This window comes from Bombus vancouverensis, chromosome 14, assembly GCF_051014615.1.
Source record: "Bombus vancouverensis nearcticus chromosome 14, iyBomVanc1_principal, whole genome shotgun sequence".
Classification (NCBI taxonomy): Eukaryota; Metazoa; Arthropoda; class Insecta; order Hymenoptera; family Apidae; genus Bombus; species Bombus vancouverensis.
Window position 1 is genome coordinate 7,899,374 of NC_134924.1, and position 19,377 is coordinate 7,918,750.

The 19,377-nt window shown below is 45.9% G+C and overlaps 4 protein-coding genes across 4 annotated transcripts in view; 1 reads left to right on the top strand and 3 right to left on the bottom strand.

Moving 5' to 3' along the window:
• Positions 1–204: 204 nt before the first annotated feature.
• Positions 205–15,885, bottom strand: LOC117153302 (uncharacterized). The gene is given in 20 exon segments (XM_033327223.2): positions 205–420; positions 483–541; positions 608–748; positions 849–1,061; positions 1,121–1,484; positions 1,559–1,697; positions 1,774–2,013; positions 2,089–2,290; positions 2,395–2,599; positions 2,689–2,862; positions 2,947–3,469; positions 4,273–4,510; positions 5,022–5,160; positions 5,265–5,636; positions 5,751–7,363; positions 7,475–7,633; positions 7,708–7,894; positions 7,995–9,427; positions 9,510–9,863; positions 14,963–15,885. Coding segments are annotated over 19 exon segments (6,771 nt in total). The 5' UTR covers positions 9,786–9,863; positions 14,963–15,885; the 3' UTR covers positions 205–326.
• Positions 15,886–16,026: 141 nt separating this feature from the next.
• ND-13B (NADH dehydrogenase (ubiquinone) subunit ND-13B) lies at positions 16,027–16,859 on the bottom strand. The gene is made up of 3 exons (XM_033327201.2): positions 16,713–16,859; positions 16,395–16,556; positions 16,027–16,294 (listed from the first exon to the last, which is right to left on the bottom strand). Exons 1-3 carry the CDS (start codon positions 16,731–16,733, stop codon positions 16,121–16,123), a joined length of 357 nt encoding a protein of 118 aa, XP_033183092.1. The 5' UTR covers positions 16,734–16,859; the 3' UTR covers positions 16,027–16,120.
• Positions 16,860–17,167: 308 nt separating this feature from the next.
• RpS5a (ribosomal protein S5a) lies at positions 17,168–18,788 on the bottom strand. The gene is made up of 3 exons (XM_033327176.1): positions 18,676–18,788; positions 17,647–18,019; positions 17,168–17,501 (listed from the first exon to the last, which is right to left on the bottom strand). Exons 2-3 carry the CDS (start codon positions 18,010–18,012, stop codon positions 17,217–17,219), a joined length of 651 nt encoding a protein of 216 aa, XP_033183067.1. The 5' UTR covers positions 18,013–18,019; positions 18,676–18,788; the 3' UTR covers positions 17,168–17,216.
• Positions 18,789–18,980: 192 nt separating this feature from the next.
• LOC117166748 (uncharacterized) overlaps positions 18,981–19,377 on the top strand; it is a 32,435-nt gene continuing 32,038 nt past the window's right edge. Inside the window, exon 1 of the mRNA XM_033351032.2 lies at positions 18,981–19,284. The gene's annotated coding sequence lies outside the window, so the exon portion shown is untranslated. The remainder of the gene's footprint in view (positions 19,285–19,377) is intronic.

Sequence of the window (19,377 nt, forward strand, 5' to 3'; positions counted from 1 at the left end):
CAGCTGCATTCTCCCTCCATCTATTGGCAATTTCAAACATCGCCCCGTCGGCCATTTTCTCCGCCTGATCTTAACCACTTGAAAATATTTAAACACGATCAGGTCGGAGATAAAAACCAGACTCCGGACGTGAAATTGAAACGTAGCGATAAATATCGGTGGCCTGCTGTTGCGGAACACCAGATATCTTAATTTTATCCTGAATTTTAACTCGTTTTATTTTTATTCCTTTACGTATAAAATACAAAGATGTTTTATTTATTTGTCGCTGTAACGATTGGTCTTCGTAGCAGACGACTGTTTTATTCGAATCGAGGTGCCTGCGATTATTTCGGAAACACAGCTTGCCTCACTAGTGTTTTTAGTTCCTCCAAATCTAAATCGTCGTCCCCTCTGAATCGATCGACGATACGTTTCATTCTAAAATCAAACACTCTCGATAATTACATATTTTACGATGCTGCGCGTACGAACTATTTTACCTATCGATACGACAATGAATACTCGATGGTAAATCGTGTTGTTTTATCTTCTGGAATACCTGCGATTCATCGAATTATAAGTATATTCGTATAATCCTGTATATAGTATAATCGTGCTTAATTACCAACAATCCTCGCTTAACAACGTCTTCTTCCAGTTCCGCGATTCTCGCTACGTAATGCGCGAAACTGCGCTTTGTGCTACCGTTGGTCAGACGGTAGAGAAAAGCCAGTGATTCATCTTGGTCGATCACGCATTCGAACGTCTGTATTCCAAAGGAAGGAAAAAATAGAAAGGGAGAGAAGAGGAAAGGGAAGAGAGGGGGTATACGAGTACAAACTATCGACAAAGATGTTTTCTCTCACCTGAGTCTCGATTACAGGAGTTTGAGGCAGTAACGCAAGTACGTTATACGCGTGCGTCGCGGCAAACACGTGAGGACAGTTCGAACCTCTTTCGGCGAACGTGTTCAGTACGGCTGCAACCAGCGACAATCCGCTAATTTCGGACGTTCCTCTGTCTAATTCGTCCGATATTACGATCGAATCTGATGTAGATGCGCGTAGAGCCACGTTTATCTGAAATGCAAACTCGTTTTTTTCGATCCGATCCAGGGAAACGTACACCGCTCGCCTACCTGCCGAAGATTCTGTAGAAACGAACTGGCGTTCAGTCCGATGCTTTCTGTGTTCGACATTTGAGTCAGAACACGAGATATCGTCCCTATCGTCGCGGTTCTTGCAGGAACGTAACAACCTATATGAGCCATGAACACTATGAGTCCGATCTGTTTTAGGTATACGCTTTTGCCGCAAGAATTTGGCCCTGTTAAAACTTTGATTAAACTTGCACCTTCCCCCGAACGTATGTCGTTTGGCACGAACGTCGTCGCGCATTCCATCAGCGGATGCCGTCCTTCGACCACATTTATGATCTTTGACTCGGTCACGTTTGGTCTGACATAGTTATAATCGCGCGCCACTTTGTAAAACACCAATAAACTATAACGATCGAGCAGTGCGTGTTAACCATCGAATTGTTTGTACGACCTTTGGTTGCGATTACGGGTACTTACGTGTCCAATTCGGCGCACAGTTGAATCGTGCGTAAAATTGTTCCTGTGTGTTTCTTTATGTATCGTATTAACTTTTGTACGATATGATTCTGCCGAACAGCTATTTTCAATATGATATCACCCACGGTCTCGTCTAGTTCTAGAATAAACCAGCCGAATGAGAATGAACAAGTGTAAAAGCTTGGTTCGTAAAAGCGAAACAACGAGACACCGACCTTTCGCCGAAGAACTTTTGTAATAATGCACCTGATTAATGCTGAATTTGAATTCCAAACCAGGGTAAGTAGCGTCTTTCGTCGGCGGAGTCGGATTCCACTCGTTTATCGCTAAAACGTAGCCAATGTTTGGCAAATATAGCATGTTACAACCGGTGACAGAAGATGGAAGATGCTCTCGCATATCTTTCTCTCCCATTTGCGTAAGCAATTCGGGCAGAGTACGTCGCACATTATTCACTGTGAATCAAGAGGCTCTGATTACGATTACGATTAACAATTCGTAGAAACAATCAAGATAAATCTTGCACGCACGTTCGTCCAGCAAGGGGTCGACATTCGGTTTAACCACCAGCTTGCTTTCGCGTCTGCTCTCGCCAAAATCCACTATGTATTCGATAAAGTACTTAACGTATTGCATCTCGCTCGTGATACTTTCGGCTATTTGCCTAAACAGTTCTATTCGTCCTGCGTATTCTTCGCATATGTCCGCGATACAAATTACGTGCGAAATGGTCTGAAAAAGCAAATGAAACCGTTTGACTGATCGAGCAAGGCGCAAGGATCGTTCGCATATCGTTTATAACTGGCAACTAAAGGAATCGGAACAAAGAATCGAACCTTGTGCAATTTGTACCAATTGGATGGCTTGGCTTGCGGTCCGGAACAACAGGCAAGCACGGTGTTGGTCAAACGATATACGTGCCTTAAGCAAGACGATAAATTCTCGACAACGCTCTGGTTCTTCGAATTCAGAAAAAATTCGACAGCGTTTAATCGTTGCTCTAATACGGCGATGTTCCGCGTCGGATGATGTAGCGTCTTCCTGCGGTTACAGATACAAACAAAAACAATAGGACAACCGGGTGTCTCCCGCGAACATACGCAACTAACAGTAGATAAACTAGAATTTACCACAGGAATTGAACTCCCGGTCTGGAATGGCAATAACGATTCAGTAACGAGAATAAACTGATTCCTTTCATCGTTGTACTTGTTTTGCCAAATTTAAAAAGACTCGGGTGATCTCTGGCTTGGACGATATTCAGCGCCTTGTAAGTGTCCTCGTCCATTATGACCAAATCTCGGCTTGTTCCGCAAAAATATAAAACCGAATAAAATGGAAAAAATTGCGGACGATGAGAGAGTGGAAAGAAAGCGATTTCAACTTACAGGTTGAGGTAATTAAGCGATACGAAGGACGGTTTTCCGGACGGATCCAACGCGATATTGTTCCAGTGTTTGTCAATGAACAGCAAGAGCGAACCTAACGCGTGTATCATCGCGCAGCATTTAAAATTGAGTATAGTATTCAAAAAGGTTAGTCTGTCCACGTTATTGACGTTCTTCGGCTCCGAGTCGAGTCGAAGGCATCTCACCCTGTGAGAACACCGTTCGTAGTTATGCTCCTTTTTGCAGGTTACTTTCAACACGGCGTTACGCACGGTACCGCGCGAATCGAACGAATTCGTTTCCTCGTTCGATGCTTCCGTCGTCAATATCTTTTTTATAGCATTGGTAAAAGCAGCGGGCGCTGCAGCGTTCGTAATCACGTAACGGGGCAAACATTGCCTATACAGAGCATTCGTTACGTCGAAACGTTCAACGTCGTCCATCGTGTCTTCCAAAATGAATAGTTCGGACGTAACGATGTTATAATAAGCGGCGCCAAGATGACTGTTGTTCCAAATCATCGATAGAATTATCTGGGGAAAGAAAGACGAAACACTTAACGCGCAGCTTTGATCACCGGTTTGTTTGATTCGACGTTTTCGAAAATGGAAGAGGAAATAGAACAGAAATTTCGGTGAGACGTGCCTCGTCCGTGTCTTCGAAAATGGCCGTGTCGGCTGGAGGGGGATCGGTTGTGTCTTTACCGGTTTTCGATCGCGTTGCTTTCTCCAGTTGGTCGATCGTTGCTTTTTCTTCCTCGTCGCTGCTATCCGATATCAAAGATTCGAATTCGCTACGTCTTTAGATAGAGATTAGAAAAACATGAAAAAGCGTGTGAAGAATAGGAAAATACGATGATATAAATCAGTACATACATGAGCGCGCTCGACGGTGTCGACTTACGAATGGTTTTAGATCCTACGCTGGACAGACAGTCGATTATATGTCGACGATTCGACGTCGACGATTCAGTGTCGTTGGATCGTCCCGTTTCATCAGAATAATCCATCGTAGTAGGAAATATAAACGAATTTGAGCAACAGACAGAACGAGGTATGGTTCGATCGGTTGTAGTTGCGATTAGCTTTCTGCGCATGCGCGACGAGTTCGACTAAACTCGACTGTAATCGCCGCCACATTCGAAATCGGAAAGCACGTTGTAAAAACAAGATGATATTTTATTCCATTATATATTACATATATACACCGCGTTATATACATAATAACAATATATATAGAGTCGTAGTAAACGTAAAAAATGGTATGTTTCGCAACATATTCTCGATACTGTCACGAAAAATGTTGGTTAAAAAACGGGAGATTAGCTCGGAATGGGCGGAGGTGGACGAGGATTGAAGGAAATCGGCTTGTATGTTTTTCGCTTCGAAAACGGTTGCACTCCGGTTAGTATAAAATCGTGGGTAGGATTCCTTGGATGTCTCGTTGATTCTACCAGCAGCGACAAATCTTCCTCGGATGCGGTTGCTGCGGCCACGCTTCGTACTGGACTACCGGACCTGCTCTCAACGTTCGTTCGCTGTTTGTCTTCGTTCCAACTGTCTCGCTCTTGGCGTTTGACGAAAAAATTCGAGCGATTCGACGATTCGTGTCTTCGGTTAAGCGTTTGTCTGTTTTCGGCTTGCGAATCGCGAGACTCGTTTGGTCGTTGTTTAACGCGGTGCAGTAGAATTCGAAAAAATACATGTATATGTATCGATCGATCGTTCGAACGCTCTTTCTTCGAAACGAGTCGTCGATTCGCTAGACTCTGCAGTCGCGGATTCATGCACGATATCAACTTAGCTCTAATGAAGCGTTGTTAGATGACTAGAGGCGTTAGGATTATTTCTATATCATGCCCAGCTTAAAAATTCCACGAAACGATCAACGATCGTGAATGGAACACGAACGAAACAGGATCCCGTTAAGAATCGTAAGCATAGGTACCGTATAGGTATCGTATGCTACGGAGTCCATATAAAAGATCGATACCAACGCGATTGGACGCAAACGGCGAAGAAAGCGCTTTTATTTTCTAAGCTTTCGGTTCACCAGGAAATCGAGATTCCGTATGCTCGAACCTACCTAGGTCGATGGGGTTTGCTCTTGATTCTGTTTTGCCTGGAATGCGGCCTCGTGTTCGATTGGGACAGTTCGCTGTCGCTACTCGCGAAAGAGGTTTTAGTTGCCACGGTGCCGTGCGCGAAATCTTTCCTACGAGAGAAACGTAACGTCTCGGATGAAACAGAAGGAGAGGAAATGAGAGAGAGAGAGAGAGAGAGGAAGAAAGGTATATTGTTTCAACAAATCAGTCTTACCTATAATTGTCCGACTTTGGAGTGGAATTGGACGCAATTGGTGGCTTGCCAGGTTGAACGTTCGCGTCGACGAAAACGTGCGAACTTTTCGGAATGTCGCAAACTATCTTTGGATGAACAGTTGTTTGTCTGTGATTGTCTAAGTGATTACAGGTATCCGGTGACCAATCGTAATACTTTGGTCGATAGTCTTTTCGCTCGGCACGAAGTTGTTTAGTCGAATCCGAGTCACCGATAGAACGTTTGCCAGGTGCGATCGTGGACGAGTTCCCAATTGGCAACGAAGTAGGAGAGGATGCGGTGGAGGAAGGCGCGCCGTCCGGATCGGCACGAGACAACTGCGAACCATCCCAGTCGGGGGTCGGCAGGCTACTGCAACAACGAACGATCTCGAGATATCGAGTTGTAGCACGATAGGTATGTATTGTTGCGTATGCAAGGCACGTTGACTCGTCGTTTTCAGCCCAGAGTCGGGGTCATACTTACTTGAAATTCTCTTCCATTTCTTTGAAAAGACGCAACTGTTGTCTGATACTCGCTTTTTCTTTCGCGCGTTTTCGTTGAAACTCTTCCTCCACTTTGCGCATCGCTTCGAGTTCGCCCTTTCTCTGCCGTTCTTTCGCTTCGGCCTCCCTCGATAGCTTCTCGGCTAATCGACGTCTTTCTATCTGTCTAACCGTCGACTGAAAAGTGAACCTTTTGCTTCTCGAATTGTTCTTCCTTTGCGGTTTCGATTCTCCGATCGCGTCGAAGTTGGAAGTCCGCGTTTCTTGGTCGTCGTTCGCAGAAGACAAAAACGTTCTCCTTTGCTTTGGCTGACTGACATTCTCGCGTGGCTCGGGACAAGTCGAAAGCTCGTTAAGACCTTTGGAATCGTTGCCGCCGATGCGACTTTTCAATCTTTTACATCGTCGTTTCGATACGTTGCCGACTTTGTCCTCGTCTTCGTCCTCGTACTCGTTGTCGTCATCTTCTTCTATTTCCTCCTCCTCTTCGTCCTCTTCCTCGCGCTCGTGCGCCTTCTCGACTCGGTCTTCCTTGTTATCGTCGTTGTCTACGTCGATGTTGCTGTTTCGATCGGCATTCTTGTACGCGTTTAATCGAAAAGGCGCGATTTCAGCCTGACATTCACCTTGTTCCTCGCTATTTTGCTCGCGATTGATCGTGCTGGTTTCCGCGTAATCGGTAGAACCGATTTTTCTACTTCTTAAATGCTGCGCTCGGTGTTCCGTTTCGTTAGTCTCCGGTAGATACATAACGTGACCGCCAGGCATAAGATACGAAAAAGACGGAGGCTTCAGGATAACTGGAAAATCATTTTCTTTGACTTTAGCGTCGCGGTCGATCGCCTGATTGATTCGCGAGTCTCGTTCGTCGTCGACGTCTTCTGTCAAATCATCATCGATCCCATTAACGCCGTCGTTGTTGTCTTCGTCTTCGTCATCGACGTCGTCGTCGTCGTTATCGTCGTCGTCGCTATCGCGCGAACGTTGAACGCGTCGAGCGACGCGATCTCGATACGGAAACGGCTGCCAAATCGAGGGCGAAATCCGCGCCGGTTCGATGCGGCCGCGATTGTGCTGCAACGAGGTTGGCGCGCTGGTCGATAACAACCAGTTATCGTCGAGAACGTCGCGAGTACATTTTCTCTGATGTTCGTGGGAACCTATACCGAAAGCTCCCGAAACCGATCTCTTCAGCTTCTGAAGCGAATTGAACGCAGACGCCTCCCTGGTCTTGGTTTCCGGAGCGTAGAGACACGTCGTCGTCCTGGCTTCGTCTCTGGGCAACGAAAGGGAGAAGACGTGCGCTCGCGGAGAATGATATTTCAACGGAGTGGATAAAGGCGGCGGCGAGTCGACGCCGGCGTCGCTGCTCGACTCCTCTCCCAAATCCTGTTGCGGCGTCCAAGTGGGCCTCGTCACGGTCGTTTTCATCCTGTTGATCGTACTAACGTCGAACGAGTCTTCGTTGCCGGCTCCGGCATCCCCCGATATCCCGGAATCTCCGGACTTGTCGTGCCAACTGCGGGGTCCCAAAGACAGAGGGAAAGGTGGTGGTGGCCTCGAGAGCCGCTCTATTCGCTCCTCGAACAGCACCTAAAAGAGAAACGAACGCCCGACGACATTCGCGGTTTCAACCGGAATCGAACCGGATCGAAACGGGAAGGTGACGATCGATCAACGAACAAAAACGTTACGACTACGAACCGGGATTTCTTCGCTGGCGGTGCTCATACTCGGGCCCGGTGTTTCCAACGTCGAAAGCAATCTCCAAGCAGCAGATGGCGAAAATCGCGGAATTTCCAACTGCTTCTTCGGCAAGGTGGGACGCAGCTTCAGCGAGATATTTTCCACCACGTTTCTTTCCTGAAAATGTATCGCCGGTCGGTTCGTGGAACGAACGAGAAGAAAAAGAGCAGATCGAGCGATCGACCACTCACATTATCGTCCATGTCATCAGTCGCATCCGCGACGAAGGAAGGTCGGCCGTCTGCTTGATCGCGATGCAGAAACTTGACCTCGGACTCGAACTTTCCCTCGATATCTTGGTCCTGGTGGGCTCGAGTCTCCGCAGCCGAACCCTCGTTCATGCCGAAGTAAAAGGTCTTTGGCGTCGTCGAGGCAGATCTAACGGACAACGAACACAGGTGCAAGTTATCGCGTACGTTATCGAAAGAGGAAACCATCGACGGTTGGAACCGTCAACGAGTCGCGAAAAGCAACTTACGATTGATTGTGTTCTCGATCCTCCGATCGTTCGTTCGGGGCGGAGTTGCCCGTTTCTCCGACGTACTCGTTGCCTAGCGATCGCGCTTCGGATTTCTCGGCTATCGCGACGTCTGGCCACTTTTGATCGAGCGGTTGTTTCGCCGAAACGATCTTCGATCGACGGTCATCGTCTCGTCTGCTGCCAGGATCCGAATTTTGCTGCTGATGCTGCCACGGTCGCCCTTCGGTCGACTTGCAACAACTGTTGACAACATCAACCGCGTCGTTCGCTGACCGATCCCTCGATGCCGGGCTTTCGTAGGTTCGACGACGTCGGTTCGATTTAGCGATCGCATCGCGGTCGACGCCTCCTTCTGTTTCGCGATTGCCCGTTTCGATAACGTTGACTGAATCCAAGGATCGACCGCGTTGATCCCGTTCCTTACCGTCGTCGCGATTCTCTCGCCCATCTTCGATCTCGTTACGTCGACGACTCGATCGTTGATCGACAAGGCCGACCGTTTCCGCGTCGAAACGGTCGCCCCGACGATCATGCGCGGATTCGTCGAACGCCGTTCCGCTGGAATCTAACTTGTCACGGACTCTTTTAGCCACTCGAATCAACTCCGCTTGAAACTCTGGGCTACTGATGCTTCTTTGCAGCGTGTTCTTTCCGTGATCGGACAGTCTAGAACGATGGTGGCGATGTTCGTCGACGTTCGGGCGATCGCGATCGTGCCGGTTAACAGGCACTGCATCCGCAACGACCTCGTCGTTGTCGGAATGCTGGGTCGTCCGAGAGGGACGAGGGGCGCCGTTCCAATGGTTGGGCGCGTCTCTTTGCGTGGGTCGCGATCGTTCGCGATCGCAGTCGGACGACGGTGACAGCTGCCAGGTGATTTGGGCTTTCTTCGATTCGGCGCGAGTCTTAAACAGGCGGGATCTTCGTGGAGGCGGTTGAACTTGCGAACGATGGTGATGGTGTTCGACTTGATGAGCATGAGAATGAGGATGGGAATGGAAATGCGCGTGCGGATAGAAGCGGGAGTCGACATCTCTCGAGGAGTCTCCGTGCAGACTAGGAGAGGCGGGAGATGCCGGCGGAGCAGGAGCTTTGTACTTTTTCCTAGGTTTGTATGCGTTTTCGAGTCGTTCTTTGGATTCCTTGCCATAGCGGTAACAGCTGGATGATGGCGGGACTGTCTCTTGCCTGTCGATCGAGTTGCTCGATAAATCGGAGCGGCCCGGGGTCGGAGGATAGACCAGATCCGGAGAACAACGAAGGTCAGGCTCGCTGCCAAACTTCTTCAGATTGCCGGCACTGGTGTTCGCATCTGGCCGACTCGAATCGGCTCGATAGCGACAGCAGTGCCGATCGATCCTTCTTGAACAGGGTTGGACGAGGTTCGACGCGGAACCGCTTCTCTCCCGAAACGAAGGATCGTTGGTACGCTGCAACAGAAAGACGGTCAAGGCAATGACGCATGATTTTCTAGGTCGCGTTCGTTTTCTACTAATTAACGACGAGTTTCACCTTGGTGAGGTCGCGAGACGACGCGAACGTCGGTGCTCTGCGACCACTGATCGTTCCACCGTTCTGTATGATACTTCCGTTGTCGGTGGCGCGTAACCTCTGATTCGGTGGCTCGGGGAGGACCTTGCGCGCAGTGGTTGGCTGCGACCGATGTCTCGTTAATTCCCGAGGGAAGGACTGAGACCAACCCCGATTTACTCCATCCGGCACGGTCAGCCCGTTCGAACACACGGACGCAGCTTGCTGATCTCGAGAACTGCTCCCATTGTTGCCCATCTCGACGACCCTGCGGCGTCCTCGCTGCAGCTACGAGAACCGCGACCGATCCTCCATCGTCCGTGCATTCGGCGCTTCCTAAAATTCTTTGTAATTTCATCATCCTCGCTTTCTTCTGCCTCGTCTGCCTTCCCCGCCTTTCTTGCTTTCCACTCATATTTCGTTCTACTTGGCATAGCGTTGGTCGAGCCAACGAAATGCTTCTCGTTCGTGGAGACGAACTGCGCGAACCGAACAGAAGACCAACTCGTGCTCGATACCAGCGGTAACGGTTTTGCCTAACGGGTTCGAATTAGTGCAAGAGTCTCGATAAATCGACGGCCAGCGGCATATACTGCGTGCGCGTTGCTCGTCTTCTTCGAAAAATCGACCAGCTCGATCTCAAGTAGTCGCAGCACGCTCGAATAGACGCGACGATAAATACGATCACGGCGAGTAAATTTACACGCCTACTGTTTTCCCGCTAAACGAGTATTCCATCTTTCGAGCAACGTTCCCGACGTTGTTGCGTAAAAGCAAGGAGAAAGCTGAGCCGAGAGGCATCTTCGTCGTCGTCATCTTTGCCGTAACGCTTCCTCGACCTTCGTCTATCGCCGCAGCGATTGCCGCCAATAGCCCAATTAGTCCGACCGGTAGCGATCGGAAAATCGGATGAGAGCGTTCCTGCATCCATGTATGTATGGGAGGTGAAGAAGAAGAAAACAGCAAGAGAGAGAGAGAGAGAAATTGAAGCACGCCGTAGATGAAATCGGATCGAGGTCGCGGTCCACGTGTGAAAAAGAGAGTCTTTCAGGACAAGTTCGATCCAGTATATCCGGTGAGAGCGGACGAGCGATAACTGTCAGCCTGTTCTCATCTTGCGCGTTCTCTCTTTGCTTTCGAAGTCGAGAACGCGTTTCATGACCGAAATTCGATCGACGAGAACGTAAACGGAAGAATCCGCGGAAGGAATCCGAAAGTTGATAAACCAGTCCGGAGAAGGGGAAGAATGGCGGGAGAATGCCGTCAGTTGCCGCGGTAGGACAAAACACGAATCGATGTCGACGTCGCGTTGCACTCGTGGCCTATTCCTAGCCGAATCAACGCAACGGAACAAGCGCAAGAAGAAAAGGAGAAAAACGACAGGAGGGCAAGTGGAAAAAAGGAGAGAAGCGATCGTTTCGACTCTGACACGGCAAAATCTAGCGTACAGCGGGTACAGAGCGGCGATTAGTCGTGGATCGTTGGCTCGCTTCACGGGACGTGAGTCGTTGGCCGAATAGTCGCATGATCCCAGGCTCTAGACCGATGTTGCGCGTCGGACCTTCGCCTCGATTTCTCTCGTAACGGTTCGAATGCCGTATGTATTACGCGGCACCGTAATAGACCGTGTACGATTTCCGTATTTGCTCGTACGTGCCACTTCCTCTTCCGTCGTTTCGCGGCAAAATTTCTTACAATGACCGTTGCTCGTCATCCGTTTTCCTCACTTCGCGCTCGCTTATCGAGCACTGGCGTTAGCGTCGTAAGACGAGATCGAGCAGAAAAACGACGAACGACGGAAAGAAATATAGAGGACAAAGAAAAGGGAAAGCAAAAGCGCCGAACACTATCCAGGAACGAAGGCGAGTTCCACGGAAGGAGAGCGAACGAAACGCATAACCGGTTATCGTTTAACTGCCCGATCGTTGTCGGTCTTGCCATTTGCTCTTTCGTTCTACGTTTCTAGTTCGAAGTTGCGTTCCCGCGCAAAAATCGCCTAGACAAGGCATACGCCCGACCGGATCGTTTGACGCATCAAACGCAAGTGACAAACGACGACGACAGCAACGACGAGTACGGGAGTATGGGGCATTTGCGTCGTCGCGTATTTTCTCGAACGAGCGCGTAGCTCTTCCTTTTTGGAAAATACATCGAACGGCGATTATCCCGCGGTTGTTGGATCTGGGCGCCAGCTAAAACGAAAAGGAGAGAAGGGCTGAGGTTTGGTCCTAGTGGGAAGCTCGCAGGCAGAAGGAGACAAGAAAAAGTAGGAAGAGGACGGGGTGCAGGGGTCGGAGAAAGATAGAAGAGAACGGCAGGATATCGAGAACGAGTACGGATGGGTTTTATTCGCGAGGCATCTGGGTCAGTCAGAGTCGCACAAGTGCACTGTGCCGCACCTATTCCGTTCGCCGCACCTGTGCGCATGCGTGTTGGCTAGCAGGAGCGTAAAATCTCGGTGGATCGGAGATTCGATCGAACGAACGAGCCGAACGAAACCAGAAAAGAAAGAACGCCGCAAAAGCGAAAAAAAGAAGCGGCATCGTTCGGAATTATTTTCTCAGCATCGTTTCCCAGGAATTTTGGTATGCGGAAGGAAAGCTACGTAGCAAGGTTCGCAGAGCGATTGAGCGAAAGGCGGAGAAAAGAGAAGGGAGGGAACGACGTGTGTGCGTTATCTATATGATGGTGTTGGTGGTGGCAGCAGTCGAGCAATGTGTACCGGTAAAGAGAGAGCTAAGTATATGTATAGTTACATTCCGGTTAATAAAAGAGAGAAGGAAGAGAGAGAGAGAGAGAGAGAAGGGGGAGTATCGATGCGAGAATGAAAGAGAGCACGGAACATTTCGGACGCGAAGCAGAGATAGATGCGATCGGTAATCGAGGGAACGACGCGGCCGATTCGATGTTCGGAGTTCGCGGAATATTCGGCGCCCGGGGAGGCCCTTCGATCACTCTCCCGAACCACCACTTTTTTCGAGCATTTCTTTCTCGTGCAGCGAGTAACAAGTATATAATGTATAAGCGATATACGTCTATTTTGTCTTTTTGCCTTCCTCAGCTTCGACTTAACTCGCTGTTTGCCCTTGTGGTCATCGCCACAGCGTTGTCATCGCTATTGCCATCGTAATCGTCGTCGTACCTATCGTTATTCTCTCGTCAACTTTCGACTACTGACCTCATTCGAACCACGATTCTCTCTGTTATTGCTGCGCGCGGTACTTTGACTGCTGTCGCATTACCGGGAAACTAGCATCGAAAATCCAGGTCAATCGCGCGCCCGCCCATACGTGCGATTCTTTCGTGAGATGAAGCGTTCGTTGCGAAACTTCCTGCGCGCGTTGCGCGGATCCACGATTCCTCGAAAGCAAATATGTACGTGGAGTCGGTCAAATTTCGCCGTACTTTTCTTTCCCCAATGGATATCGTCCGCGAACGCGATTCTACACATCGACTTTAACCGAAATAGAGCTACTACGAATGCTACTCGTAATCCATAATCCACTGACTGACGAAGAATGGCATGCCCAGCCGCGATAATTCAACGAGAATTGTGACGTCCTCGACGCTGAAGGGCAAATGGCAAGAACCAGCGAGAAGTGAAAGCTGTGTTTGCGCAAAGAAGGAACAGCGATGCGTTCAAGATCCGAATGATTTTATTTGATATTCCGACACGGCTCTTTTAAATATATCCTTCATTGAAAGAGAAGAAAGGAAAGAAGAAAGAGGATGGGCTCCATTGGCAACGAGCCTGCCAACGATGTTGATCGAGGAAAGAAGACGGTGCGAAATTGTGCGTCTAGTCGAACGGAATCGAAAGAAACGAAACGGATGGGAAGCGAAATGAAACGAAGCGAGACGAACCGTAATCATCCGCGCATTGAAGAAACTACGAGTGTTAGAAGAGAAAGGATGGAAGATACGACAGTCCTCCGTGCGAGAAGTGAACCGCTTTTCTCAAGGAAGCGAGGAGAGTAATACGACCGTCGCTTTACGACTCGAGATTCGTTGTTCGTGAGATACCGTCTCGTTAATTGGAAACTACCGAGCGAAAGCTTCGTTAACAGGCAACGAATGAAAACTACGCTTAACGCGCTACCGTAGACGTATACGCAAAGTAGGCGAATACACGCTTGCTTACGCATTCGATGCAGCTGCGACTGCGCGAACAAACTCGACAACATATAGGGCGCGCGCAAACCAAATTTCCTTCTTCGAAACTTTCCTACGCGCCGATCGACCGTTTCAGCGCACGGCTTTCTCGTTCGTAAAACACGCAAGAAAACGCCGCCGATTAACCTTGGATAGCTCCGTATCGCATTATCTTTACGTAGTACCACGTCCGAATCTAAACTATTGTTGTATATGACACCCTGATAAAGTGTACCGGTAAGGAAAAATCAAGCGGCGAAACGTCCCCAGTGAAGCGTATCGATATTCTGGCTCGATTTTTAATCGCACGTTTTAATCGCGTCTAAGCTGTAACCTAAGCGGAAATCCAAGCCAGAATGGCTAGCGCGAAAAACGACCAACGCTCATTTGCAATCCCTCTCACCTGCGTCGTAGAACAAAAATTGAAGCTTCAAACCATCCTCTCGAGATATATATGAGACGAAAGATCTTTAATGATTCCTCGTGCTTCGATTTTTTCCAAAAACTGCGTCGCGGTTATGGATTGAAAAAAAAAGAGGAAAACGGATACGAGAAAGAGAAAACGTCGCGCTGCAGGAATCGTTAAAGAGTAAACAAAGCTAGTGGTCTCTCGGTAAAGATACATCGAGCGGGAAGCATCTAACGGGGCAACGTCACGGCGCGTTAATCTTCTGCCGATTTTGTCTATTCTTTCCGTATTTCTCCCATCTTTCGCGACAACAACCGACCGCGATCGTACGGATTCTTTCCACGATCGACGATTCGAGAATCTCCCGCGAGACTGTTCTCGCTGTTTGTTCGACCGATGCTAATATCTCTACCGCTTTCGTTTCGTCGCAATCAACGAAATTACACGCATTGTACTCGTGAACGGGAACAGGGACACGGTTTTTTCCACGAGTATTGTTCTCCATCGTAGAATCTGCCGTACACATTTATCTGCTGAATGATGCTCCCACCGTGTTTGTTGGCCATTTCGAATACACGGCCTTTTAAAATTTCTGTTGCGTCGCGTCGCGCGAAAGGTCTTTGCGTTCGAAAGGAGGCCATCGATTCTTAAGCAGTCAGGATACAAATTCGTACAACGTTTATTTTTTGAACCGATCTCGAATTTCATGGCTCCTGTTCTTTAAAATCCTGTCATCGTACGAAAAACTGGAAGCAACGCACTCCTATTCGTCAATATAGGAGTTGAAAATTTATCGACCCTATGATTGCGATAAATACACATTTTTCGACCATTTTCTCGGTGTTATTACATTTACATGTACATATATACTTGCCTTAATTAAAGTTAGCGGTAGCGTAGAATAAACAGCAAACAACACGTAACAGTCGAATTGTACGATATTATTCACTGTCGCGAGTATCTCCGTGCGGTACGACTTCTCTCTTCCTAGAGATCGACTGTTATCGTACGCTGTAGCACACGCGCAATTTCCCCGACGACTAGTTAAATTTCAAATGTCGAATTCGCGAGACTATAATCGTACTTTCGGTATGCGAACGTCTGCCACGAGATTAAGCGTGGCAATAGGGAACGATTAAGGATAGACGAAAATCGGCTGACGAGAAAGCGAATGAGAAAGTAGGTATGGCAGCAGGAAGAACAAGATATAGAATAAGGATGAGAGAAGGATCAAAGTGAGGGAGAGGAGGGAAAATAGTTGCAAAAATGGGAAAAGAGGAAAAAGAGAAAGGAGGAAAGAAGAGAAAAGAGGAAGGAGAAAACAAAGAGCGAAATCGTCGAACTGCACGGTGCGTTTAGATGGTAAGACGACTCAAAAGAGAGTGCGATCCGCGCGGTCCTTATCCTCGAACGCGACGCGAAATCGGAACTGAGCGACGGTGGCGGCGGCGACGGCGGCCCTCGAATCCCCACCCCTGTGAACACTGGTTAAAACCGTTCTCCTACCATCGCTCGTCTTTCATCTATCTACCAACCTGCCTACTATCTCTCCATCCTTTTCACCTAACCATGTAACGCATAGCATTGTCCCTTCCCCTACCTATCTCATCCTTGCCGCATTCCTTTCAACGTATTCCTTCTATATGAGTGTGTTATGTGACGTTTTTTCTAATGTTCCAACAATTAGACGTAGCTGTTCAACATTTCGCCACCTTTTTTCGCTAAATGTTTGAATCGTGATGTATCATCCGATTTTCTTCCTTCTGCGATCCTTTACCTCAACACCTCGTGTCTTTACGCACGTCAAGTTCACACTAATCGAACGCAAATCGATTTTTCACAACTAAATGCTCATTCTTGTCTCATATTAGCAACTATTTGCTTTAGGAAATACGTACTTGCTATCAACAATAAACACGATCGTTGACAATGCGTTGCTACATGGAAGTATAATTTAATCTATGATTCTATTACATCAACCGATAAGCTATTCGCTTAGTACTATGTACAAATATTTGAAAGGCAATTAAAATTATTTGTGAGGGGGCCAAGTCCACTGATGCAGTGGAGCTTTTTCCATCAAGCTTTCCCATGGCTTATACTCAAACATATTCTGTACCAAGTTCAGTTCGTTTTTCGCGTGAATTATTAGTTCCTCGATTTGTCCCTGGTTTATCTTTTCTTCTATAGCAGGGACGCTTTCATTCTGCAACGTCAGATATGTACATATTATATCGGTAATTCGATTCGAAATAAAAATATCGTCCAAATATCTAGTATTTAAGAATCCTTAAGTGAGAAATAACCTGTGATATAATATCGGTCCTTTCCTTAATCAAACTTTCGATAGATTTCCTGTAAATGTAGTCTTGTGGCATCTGATTCACGAGCCGTAAAATTCGTTCATACAATACACGAAGTTCCACACGAGGACTCACAGATACAGCGAGTCCAGTTAAGTTTGTTGACTATAAATAAAAAGATATTGTTATTGAACAGAACATGAAAAAAAGGTATGGTTATGTTTTGAACGAAATGACGGAACCATTTCGAGAATAAAAGAGATATTATCCAATTATTTTAGCAATTTACTAATTATATTATGTTATACACAGAGACGTTACCTTTTTCAATGCTCCTGACATGATCGTACACGTACAACCTATTTCTCTGAAATAAAAACCAATTACGCGATCAACTTCCGATTTGACTCAACCTCTAAATTATACGATACGATATATTTTCTGTAGTGGTAACACTGCATTGCTACAACATCGCTATCTCGACAATAAATTGTCAACTACGCTTGGTATGTTCAAATTAAAGAATCATGCAATTTCTAAATATCGTTTATCTCCCTTTCATCTTTATCTTAATCGAATCATTCCCTGTTGATTTTGTTCACTTTTGCGTTAGCCTTCCAACAGAATTCGCTCGTTATTTCGTTAACGGACAAAATTATGAAATTGAAGATCAAATAATGTTTATTCGAATAACAATTCGATCTCTTTTTTATCATGATGTATCCTTATACGTGTAGTATATGAACGACAAGGACGGGAAACATATAGAGCAAGAATCACTTTAAAGACATATCATTTATTTTATATTTTCACAAATAAACATGTTTATCGATTAGATTTAGCAACACGTTCGAGTTCGTCCTTCTTTTTAATCGCGTAAGAATTAGACGAACCTTTGGCAGCATTGATGAGTTCATCCGCCAAACATTCGGCAATCGTCTTAATGTTACGGAATGCGGCTTCCCTAGCACCGGTACATAATAACCAAATGGCCTGATTTACTCGTCGTAGCGGAGAAACATCCACCGCTTGTCTTCTAACTGTACCAGCACGACCAATACGCGTGGAATCTTCTCTTGGTCCTGAGTTAATGATAGCCGTCACAAGAACCTTCGTACAAACGTAATAAACGCAAAGATAAACGTGTGTAAATGCATTTTCACTCTAATTTTACTTATTTACATACATATGTACATATATAAAATAGAGTAACCATAGTTAGTTACAAAAAAAATGACTATAATATATGCATTACCTGTAAAGGATTATCACCCGTTAGCAGGTGAATTATTTCAAAGGCATGTTTTACAATTCTTACTGCCATTAACTTTTTGCCATTGTTTCTTCCGTGCATCATTAAAGAATTTGTGAGACGTTCAACTATGGGACATTGAGCTTTTCGAAATCGTTTCGCAGCATAACGTCCAGCAGAATGTGGTAGATATTTTGCATTTTTCTCTTTTACAGCGATATAGTCTTGTAATGACATATCGTTCACCTGTACATCATCGCAATTCCAACGACCAAATAATTTAATTTCTGGCAATTCAGCGGAAAGTGCCACAGGCAAAGTTGTAGTGGTAGGTACCACTATATCATCATACGTTTCTATGTCAGCCATGATTTATCTGTAAAATAAAAGTTATCATTAAAAACCTCTTATATATGTGTTATTTATATAAATTGTATATTAATAATGCAAAATCATAGATCGCCAATTTTTAGCACTATGTGCATAAATCACAGAGAGAATATATTCATTATTCTGCAAAATGAATATAAAAATTGAAAATTTGAAAAATATTCCATTTAACGGATTCAAATATTGCAAACGCTGTTTATTTTTGTTGAATATCAATCAACGCGGTACATTGATAGAAATGAGGAAAAAAAGAAAAAAACGAAAAAAAGAGAAAGAAATATGTATAAACATCGCTTAGTTTGTATAACTAGTAAAGTTTGACAGAAATTGTAACAGCGTGGAGTAATTGAAACGATATAGACGTTCAACGCTATTTCTTTGAAATTGAATGTTTCCAAAGTCCTCTCATTGTTATCTATGAAACACCACAACTTTGTTGATATAAAAACTTGTATACGAATAACACGAAGACATGTGGCCATGTGGTCGCGTGTACAAATCGAAACATATTTAACTAGTAAATAGTAGAACGTATTATACGTTTTTAATCACCGACTATCGTTTGCACGTTGCCAATATAATGATATCACTTTTTTTAACACAACTGAATAGGTAAAGTTATCGAATCTTCGAGTCCCTTACCATACAAACTTCGTTCACGTCTTCTTTGGAGTAAGCGTGAACAGGAAAAGACCATGACACTAGTGGCGCTTCGACCTGTGACTGCCGGATTTCACATACCCTAGTCAATTTCAACATACAACGTGACTATCTTTAATTTCCATATCATATATATTTATGATATAATATAGACTACTTTCACGCATAATTAATTTCCATCGTTTCCTTGATCGATTAATTTTTTGTTGTAATGAGGAAGCATGACAAGTTATCAATATTATAGTCGTTAATTTGACTACCAAGTGTTTACAGCAGTACTGGTAAACGCACAAGCAGAGACGATTGGTTCGTGAGTTGCCATTTTGAGCGTGTATTTATGAGTAATTCTACTTAAATAACATATTATTAGTGAATTTTTGTGATATTCTATTCAGTTGTCATAATTGTTTAAAAGTGCACATGTGAAACAGTTCGATAATTGTGTACGATCAAGTGTTTGGTTTCATGTTTGGGGTTAGTACCGGTTACCGCGAGTAAACCGGTACATGTCGAATAGATAAGTTCGCGTCAACTACGAAAGATGTCACTACTAAAAAATCTGGAACAACTTCCGGTCTTTAGAAGGAAACGGTAAGTATTATTTGTATTTTTATATTTGTCTCTAATTTACCTTTGGACATGATACTACGCGTCGACAGTAAATGAATGTCATTTCTGCAAGAA